At 35.3% G+C, this 10,295-nt stretch overlaps 1 protein-coding gene across 1 annotated transcript in view; it reads right to left on the reverse strand.

Moving 5' to 3' along the window:
* DYNC2H1 (dynein cytoplasmic 2 heavy chain 1) overlaps window positions 1-10,295 on the reverse strand; it is a 505,271-nt gene that overhangs the window by 107,310 nt on the left and 387,666 nt on the right. Inside the window, exon 85 of the mRNA XM_007946035.1 lies at window positions 290-379. Within this exon, the coding sequence (XP_007944226.1) occupies window positions 290-379 (90 nt within the window). The remainder of the gene's footprint in view (window positions 1-289; window positions 380-10,295) is intronic.

The raw sequence follows: 10,295 nt of genomic DNA on the forward strand, positions 1-10,295 counted from the left end.
TAGTGATACCGCCTCGGAAACCCAAGGAGGGGTCGCTATGAGTCGGGGCCGACTCGACGGCAAACAACAACAACAACATATTAAAATTGTAGATTTTTCTCTAGAATTCTCAAAAATGATGAAAAGCCACAATAAGCAGAAATAATTTTTTTCATAAAATCACAGATGACAGAGTGATAAATGATGTACAGAATCATAATATAATTCTTATCAGACACTAGGCAAAAAGATGCATGTCCACAGTAACATTTTTAACATAATCATATGATATAATTACTGCTAGTTTTACCTGTATTGCAAGGGCACGAGCTACCAGACCTCTGAGGTATTGTAAGGGATCTTCTGGGCCTTCCCACTTGCTCTGCCATGTAAGAGGACACTGAAATTTAAAAATGATCAAAGTTAAGTTTAGATATACATGTTATATAACAATGACCTTTTAATATCAGTGTGATGACAAAACATTTGGCATAATCTTCATCATGTATATCATGAATTCATTTCATGAAGTTATGTCTCTTTTTCTCTGATATTATCTCATTAGCATTGAATGGTTTATAGAAGATAAATCAACCAAACCTATTATTATTGAGTCTATTGCTGCCCCAAATCACAGAAATGATAAATGGCAAATTTAGAATAGGAGCTCAGATAGCCTGGCTCTAGAGTCCATTTATCAGAATCAATGCTGCTTTCAAAATACTTTATATTTCTAAAATGTTTTATGTATTGTACCATTTGAGATTCAACATAAGACAATTTTGTATCAGGAATGAAAATGATAATGATGAGGAAACTATAGTTTAGTTAACAAACCTAAAGCTTGTGGGTTTTTGTTGTTGTTGTTGTTTTGTTAGCTAAATGGTAGAGAACTTAAATGGTCTAATCCTAAATCTAACCTGTTTTCACTATCCCATGCTTTTTATGAGAGTTATCATAGAACCAGAACAGGACATGAACAGGTTGCTCATTTGCTCTTTTACTCTCCTGAGCTCTGGTAGCGTAATGCCTAAGGCACGTGACTGCTAACCGGAAGGCTGGAGGTTCAAACCCACAGCCACTCCTCAAAAGGAAGATTAGGCAATCTACTTCCGTAGTGATACTGCCTCGGAAACCCAAGGAGGGGTCACTGTGAGTCGGATCTAACTCACGGCACATAAAAACAACAAGCATCGATTAATTAATTATTCAGCAAGGATCTGTAAAGTAGCTTCTATTTGCTAATCATCTGTTAGGAATTGGTGATATAAAGTCGTAGTGTAATCTTTACCCATAAAAGCTTGTTCTAGAGGGAAGAAAAGATAATAAAAGAGACAGTTATAAGACAATGTATTAAGTTCCCTCATGTTGACAAGCACTATGACTGAGGAACACGGGGTACAGAGGTACAGTACATTAAATCCAAACTGTATATACTGGCAAAAGTGAGGAAAGGCTTTCTGGTGGAGACAATGCTTGAGATGAGTCTCTAAAGGTAAACAGCCTATATTCAGCTAAAGATAAACAGCAGGAAAATAAAGGATTAACAAAGGAAGCATAAGAAAACTACATTGATGACCTAAGTAAGGATCAGTGTATGAAGCTTTTGGTTGTTACACTAAGGAGTTTAAATTTTATCTCGAAAGTAAAAATAAAAGTAAATAAACTCTAAGCAGGGGAGTGGTACAATTAGTTTTGGATTTTAGAAGGATTACCCTAGTATAAATGAGGAAAATAAGCATCAGGGGGATGACACTACAGTCAGGGGGGTAAATAAGAAGGCTACTACCATAGTGTTCTAGGAATGAATCAGTGGAGACCTATAAGAGGGAGATTAAGGATAAACATCTAACTATAGAAAACACACCTACAACACTTTCATGTGCATGCACTTTTAGGTTGGCACAATTAGTATTTCCATTTTAGACATTTAGAAACTGAGGTAGTTTAAGTGGTAGTTTAAGTGGCTTGCCTTAAGAAAACTATATTATAATTTTGGATTTTTTAATTAACAATTTACAATCTTAATATGTTTTTATATGGATTAATTAAAAGATTATCACATTTATGAATTCCCTTCTATTTCCATTTAATAATCAGCTATCTATGACAAACAGCACTAGTCCACTAACAAAAATGATAATCCCCAAATATGAGTATGACACCAGTAATCCATTTTCTGCAAGAACTGTTGAAATTGAACCAAGTACTACACTGGATTTTAGGTTTTGAAAATGTCAGAAGAATATTCATTTCATTCAAGCTTATTAAACAGTGTCTAAACATGGAGACAATGAGCTCTGGCAGCATAATGCTTAAGGCATTTGACTGCTGCTCAGAAGGTTAGAGGTTCAAACCTACCAGCCAGACTGTAGAAAGATGCCTAGGAAATCTACTTCCATAAAGATTTATTGTCTCAGAAACCCAAAGGGGGTCGCTATGAGCTGGAATTGACTAGATGGCAAATGAGTTTTTGAAACATGGAGACAGCACTGTAATTGCTATTTAAAATACTAGAAGTTACCATGTGCTTTTAGTATCTAGAAAAAAGGACTTGGCTTACATTTAAAAAAAAAAAAAACCTCAGGGAATTCACTGAAATTTTGATTTCATATGATTAACAGTAGGAAGAGTTCACAAATTATCACTAACTCCTATATTTGCCAAATTTATAACTCTGTACAATTAATTAACTACAATCTGCTTCATGAACATACACATAACTTGAGAATTGCATTCATACTAAAAATAAAGACAGGCTTCATAGTAAATAATTTAACAATAATAGAGCCCTTATTGTTATACTTGAAAGGAAGTACAACACAGAAGATCAGTAGTTTCTCATAAGTTAGAACAAATTCCAATTTAATCATATTAAGGCCTCGGTTTCGCTCCATGGATCGATCACAGATATTCTGCAAGATTTCTTGTCAGTCTTATCAGTACAGAGAAAGGAATTATGAAACGGCACGTGAGAAAACTAAGGAGTTTCAGATCAAAGACATTTATTTAATTAATTCCTTTCTTAAATATGAATCTCATTTTATGAATCTTTTTACTTTATATTTTCTCTTCTCAGAGGATCTACTATTATTTCACTTCCTCAAAATATATAACTTCAGCTTTTCAACTTAAAATATTATTTAATACTGGTTATCTTAAGAGGTTACATTAAGTTATAAAAAGCTGAGAGAAAAAGAAGAAACAAGTTTCCTTCTGTCGAGTTTCTGCTATGACAGTACTGTGAGCTAGAAGCTTTTTTGTTGTTATCCATATTGAGCTCAATGAATATAGAGACCAAGTACTATTTATGTTTGCTATCTATATGGTCTGGCATGGTATAGATGGTCAAATGGACCAGCTAGGTCCATGGTAGATGGTCAATACATGTTTGCTGAATGTTATTTACCATCCAATTGCAAGCTTCCTTTTATCTAAGCTCCCTCTCTCCCACAGCCCTTGTATATTCTGAAAAAATAACCAGAGGTGATATGGTGGTCATACATTCCAGTTTGCCTATTGATGTACTGCTCCAAAGGCCCATCCAGGTAGTAGGCTCTTTCACTTTGAAAACTATTCTTGTTTGGATTATTAATTAGTTGGTCATCCTAGTTATTAAAAAAAGAAAAAAAGCCATGCTCATGAAACAATATGAAATTAAGTGATTAATTTAAAGATTGAATTCCAACTTCACTGGCACCAAAGTTTAACTAAATTAACTCAGAATTAACAAAAAGCAGGAATTAAGTAAAGAAATAAGCACACTGGGTAAAAGGCAAAAAAATAGAGATGTTGTGATGATTAATAGTATTGTCCAGTGAAAAAATAAGTTTCCTTGAGAAAAGGATCTGCTGACTGAAAATGGCTATTGATGGAGACTGATAAATTCTATCAAAAATTTGTATACTTTAAAATAGGCATTTATTTAGAATTTGTCTTTTAAGATATATAACAGATTTCTACTAAAACCAGCACAGTTTACTTGTATACTTGATTGTGTTAAAAAATATTATGCTTAGCCTTGGGGAAGATGAAGATTAAGTTTATCATTAAATATGTTCAGCAAGTAAAATTATATTCTTTTAGATTCCTTGAGATTTTTAAGAATTTATAGTTTTCTACATTGATTTCTATAATATATTATATTTATGTCACTATGTTGGCATATTTGTATGTATGTCTGCAAATATGTAGATATATCAAGGTTAAAATAATACTTGTATCAATATTTTATCCTATTTTTATCTGAGCTTACATCAAAAACTGAGTTAAACAGATTTTTTAAGGAGCTTTAGTGGCGTAGTGCCACATTTGACTGCTGACCAGAAGGCTGGCAGTTCAAACCCACCAGCCACTCCTTGAAGGAAGATTGGGTAATCTACTTCTGTAGATATCACCTCAGAAACCCAAGGAGGGGTTGCTATGAGTCAGATCCAACTCAATGGCAGTGAGTTTTTTTGTTTGTTTGTTTAAGTGTTTGCATTAAAATGTGATATATAAACATTATAAAGCTAATAATAATAATTGATTTCTATATGTTGCCATACTAACCATGTGTAATGAACCACAGCAATGAAATAAAATTAACACATATAATTTTTTTCATATAGATTTTTTTTTTATTTAAGCTAGAAATAACTACTAATGCAAAAGGGCATAATGTTTTAACAGTAATTATTCATCTCATCATGATATAAATGGTTAATTAATATAAATTTGAACATCATGAAACAATTACTGGATGAGTGTCAACAATAATTTCTGGGCATTAATGCAAGTAATCATTCAATTTGTTGAGTTGGAACAAAAATCCTGGGTTTAGCCTATTATTTTGCTATACTATTGATACCAAAAGGAGCTCTGGGAGCATAATGCCTAAGGCACTTGACTGCTAACCAGAAGGCTGGCAGTTCAAATCCACCAGCTGCTCCTCAGAAGGAAGGTTAGGCAATCTACTTCCGTAGTGATACTGTCTCGGAAACCCAAGGAGGGGTCGCTATGAGTCAGGTCCGACTCGACAGCACATAACGACAACATAGATACCAAAAGAAGCTCTGGTGGCATAGTGGGTAAAGTATTTGGCTGCTAACCAGAAGGTCAGTGGTTCAAACCAACCAGCTGCTCTGTGGGAGGAAGATGAGGCAATATACTTTTGTAAAGATTTACAGTCTTGGAAACCCAGTAGGGGTTGTTATGAGTTGTAATCTACTCGATGGCAGTGGATTTATTGATACGAGATTAAAACAAACAGCTTCCAGTGAATTGACCCAAATCAAGGTGATACCAAATTTACTAGCTGTTAACTGAAACACAGAATAGATGTAACAATCAAAAGTTTTATCACAGAGTTGGTGTGCATGTTTGCTTAAAAATCTTGCATATATATTCTTCCAAACTACATAAAACATTTTGGTAAGTAATTCCTAAATTAAATATAACAATTTCATTTCAGGCTTAAAAAAGTACTTAAACTCATGTAAGGTGAAGTCAAAATATAAACAAAATTATTGACAATATTTTCAGACCTCAGAAGTTTCCTGTTTCCCTTTAAAATTCAACCTCATTTCCAGGCAGCTAGTGCTCTGCCATTACTATGTATTAGTTTGAATTTTCTAGAATTATATATCAATTAAATAATGTTGTTGTTGTTAAGTGCCATCAAGTTGGCTCTGACTCATAGCGATCCCATGTACAATAGAATAAAATACTGCCTGGACCTGTGCTGTCCTCACCCATCTTGCTATGCCTGAGCCCATCACTGCAGCCACTCTGTCAATCCAGCTCATTGAGCATCTTCTCCTTTTTTGCTGACCCATACCTTTCAAGCATGAAGTCCTTCTCCAGGAACTGGCCCTTTAGCATGACCAAAGTAGGTGAGATGAAGTCTGGTCACTCTCGCTTCTAAGGAGCATTCTGGTTGCACTTCTTCCAGGACAGATTTATTTGTTCTTCTGGCACTCCAAAGTATTTTCAGTATTCTTCACCAACACCACAATTCAAAGGCATCAGCTCTTCGTTGTTGTTGTTGTTATGTGCCATCAAGTCAGACCTGATTCATAGAGACCCCACCTTGGGTTTTCGAGGCAGTATCAACCCAATCTTCCTTCCAAAGAGTGGCTGGTGGGTTTGAACTGCCAGCCTTCTGGTTAGCAGTCAAGTGCCTTAGGCACTATGGTAAGCTCCTCTTTGGTCTCACTTATTTACTGTCCACCTTTCACATGCATATGAGACAACTGAGAATACCATGGCCTGGGTTAGGCATACCTTAGTCTTCAAAGTGACATCTTTACTTCTTAACACTTTAAAGAGGTCTTCCATAGCAGATTTGCCCAGAGCAATATGATGTCTGATTTCCTGACTGCTACTTTTATGAATGTTGATTGTGGATATAAGTAAAATAAAACCCCTGCCAACTTCAATCTTTTCTCCATTTATTGTTATGTTGCTACTGGTTCAGTTTTGAGGATTTGTGTTTTCTCTATGTTGAGGCGTAATCCATATACTGAAGATGTAATCTTTGTTCTTCATCAGTAAGTGCTTCAAGTTTTCATCACTTTCAGCAAGCAAGGCTGTGTCATCTGCATATCACGGGTTGTTAATGAGTCTTCCTCCAATCCTGATGCTGCGTTCTTCTTCATATAGTCCAGCTTCTTGGATTATTTGCTCAGCATACAGATTGAATAAGTATGGTGAAAGGATACAACCTTGATGCACACCTTTTCTGATTTTATACTATGCAGTATCCCTTTGTTCTCTTCAAATGACAGTCTCTTGGTCTGTGTACTAGTTCCTCACGAGCACAATTAAGTGTTCTGGAATTCACGTTCTTTGCAATGTTATCCATAATTTGTTATGACCCACAGTCAAATGCTTTTGTGCTATATATCAAAACATATAGTCAATAAAACACAGGTAAACACCTTTCTGGTATTCTTTGCTTTCAGCCAACATCCATCTGACATCAACAATGATATCCCTCATTCCACAACCTCTTCTGAATCCAGGTTGGATTTCTGGCATTTCTTTGTCAATATACTGCTGCAACCATTTTTGAATTATATTCAGCAATTATTTTTTTATGTGGATGTAATATTAATAATACTGATTAATTATTTCCACATCCTGTTGGATCACTTTTCTTTGTAATGGCACAAATATCAATCTCTTCCAGTTACTTGGCCAGGTAGCTGTCTTCCAAATTTCTTGTCATAAACAAGTGAGCACCTCCAGTGCTGCATTTGTTTGTTGAAACACCTCAATGAGTACTGTCAACTCCTGGAGCTTGTTTTTCAGTGGGAGCTCTGGTGGTGTTTTTCAATTTCTTCAGTGCAACTTGGACTTTTTCCTTCAATACCATTGGTTCTTGATCATATGGTACCTCCTGAAATGGCTGAACATCAACCAATTCTTTTTGATACAGTGACTGTGTATTCCTTCCACCTTCTTTCAATGCTACCTGCATCATTCAATATTTTGCCCAGAGAATCCTTTAATATTGCAACTCAAGGCTTGAATTTTTATTCAGTTCTTTCAGCTTGAGAATGCTAAGTGTGTTCTTGCCTTTTGGTTTTCTAACTCCAGGTCTTTTCACATTTCATTATAACACTTTGAAGTAGGTGACTTATGCTATAACTCCGTTTTTTTTAATGTCCTGCTATAACCTGCAATGTCTTACTAAAACTCCATTTTGTTAAATGCCCCAGAGCAACCTACTCACCCTCTCTTGATTTGAAAGCTCCACTAGTGGTAATTACCAGAATTGAGGGCCCACACCCTGCCAATAGTAATTCTCAGAACTGAGGGGCCTCACCCCCAACTGTGTGCCTTCGCTCCAATAGTAGACTGACAATTTATCACCCCTAAACACTAACCTGGCAGTTTATCGCTTCTGTAACACGCTGGCTTGCTGGCTTGTGGTTTTAAGCTTTATACACCTGCCTGAAATGAGGCTTGGGGCTGCAGCATAGGAAGACACTTTGTTTCCCTGCAGCCCGGCTATAGCTGAATAGACTCTTCTAAATTTCTGGACATTATAGTGGTCATCACTTTGTTCTGGACCCACAACAACTTTACTCTGTCTTCTTGAGCTCCCCTTTGAAATCATCTGTTCAGCTCTTCTATCATGTCATTTCTTTCATTCTCTTCAGCTAGTCTCCTTCAAGAGCAAGTTCTTTTTGGTACAGTGAGTCTCTTCTAACATCTGTTTTGGTCTTTTCGTTCTTTCCTATCTTTTAAAATGACCTTTTGTTACCTTCATGTATGATATTCTTGGTATCATCGCACAACTCATCTGTTCTTCAATATCTGGTGTTCAATACATTTAATCTATTCTTCAGATGGTCTCTAAATTTAGGTGCAATATGATCAAGATCGTATTTTGGCTCTCATGGATTTGTTTTCATTTTCTTCACCTTCAACTTGAACTAGCATATGAGCAATTTATGGTGTATTCCATAGTTATTTCCTGTCCTTGTTTTGACTGATGATGTTGAGCTTTCCATTGCCTCTTTTCACAGATATAGGCGATTTGGTTCCTTTGTATTCCCTCTGGCATTACTCTTTTTACTCACCTTCTTTTACTATACATAATTATTTTGAGATTCATCCAGTTACATGATACAGCCAGCTCCTAAAGTCTTGTGGAAGCTGATTCTTAACATTTTATGAATTATGCAAGTCAGGTATTAAACATAGCCATTATTTAGAAATAACATTAATTTATGACTAATGAGTTTTATTTAAAGAAGTTTTAAAATATTCAAAACTCATCACTTCCTAATTATTTTAAAGCTTTTAGTATTATCTATGTATTTAAGAAAGGAGCTCTGGTTAAGGTTAAGGTATTCGGCTGTTAACCAAAAGGCTCAAACCCACCAGCCACTACATGGGAGAAAGATGAGCCAGTCAGCTTTTGTAAAGATTTACAGCCTTGGAAACCCAAAGGGGCAGTTCTACTCTGTCCCAGAAGGTTGTTATGAGGTGGGATCAACTCAACGGCAGTGGTTTTTGGTCTTATGTGTTTAAGGTTATTTATGTCTATTTTGTCCACTTGATGGGAATACTATATAATGGTGTGCTACCAGGCAGCTCTTCCAAAATCTTCATTCAGTGACCTTATTATGTAGTAACTTGAAATTGACCGTGATAGAAATACTTACAGTACAGAAATCAGCAAATGATACACACCTAAATCATCTGATAGATCTAAAAGAGTCGTTGATTTTTAGTTTATCAGTTTCTCCGTTGTTGTTAGGGTAGAACTGATGACTTCTAAGCTCTTTACAGTCAGACTAGAAACCACAAGTTTCCTATACAGTATTCTAGAAGTTCTGGTGTGCAAACAGTTAACATCTCAACTAACCAAAAGACTGGAGGTTAGAGATCACCTGGAGCACCTTGGAAGAAAGGCCTGGAAATCTACTTCTGAAAAATCAGACACTAAAAACCAAATGGATCACAGTTTTATTCTGACATATATAGGATCACCTTGAGTTGGAATCAACTCAATGGCAATTGGTACTGGTATTTGTTTGATCACTTTGGGGATATTTACTATGTTGAATATACAAATGTAGGTGGTTTTAATTTATTTACTCCTTTGGCTTTTGGTGTTTGGCCATCCAATTGTTATGGTATTGTCATAGACATTTTTCTTTTCCCATTTAACTGCCTTACCATCTTTGGCAAAAATCGAGTGATCGTATAGATGTGTGGGTCTTTTCTACACTCTTTATTATGTTCCACTGATTTATTATATCTATCTTTATGTCAATATCACACTTCCATGATTGCAATATCTTTGTAAGTCTTGAAATCCTGAAGAGTAAGATTTTCCACCTTATTTTCCTTTTTCAAAAATTTTTAGGCTATACTAGGTCCTTTGCATTTTTATAAAACATGAGAATCAACTTGTCAATCATTATAAAAAATACTGCAGGAGTTTTGATAGGGATTATGTTACATCTATAGATCAGTTTAGAAAGGACTGACATTTTAACATTGAGTCCCCTGATTCATGAATAAATTACATCTTTCTGTGCACCTTTCCATTTATTTAGGTTTTCTTTAATTTCCTTCATCAATATTTTGATGTTTTCAATGTACAAAGGTTTTACACATCTTTTATCAAACTCATTCCAAGATATTCCTCTGATATTACTGCAAACGATATACTTTGACTTCAATTTTCAATAGTTCATTTCCAGACTACAGAAACAATTAACTTTTAAAATGTATTTACCTTGTGTCTTGCCACTTTGGTAAATTTAAAACTCTTATAAGTTCTACAGCATTTTTGTAGATCCCATACCAAAAAA

This window comes from Orycteropus afer, unplaced genomic scaffold (genome assembly GCF_000298275.1).
Source record: "Orycteropus afer afer isolate SDZICR_OR568_19922 unplaced genomic scaffold, OryAfe1.0 scaffold00147, whole genome shotgun sequence".
NCBI classification, from domain to species: Eukaryota; Metazoa; Chordata; class Mammalia; order Tubulidentata; family Orycteropodidae; genus Orycteropus; species Orycteropus afer.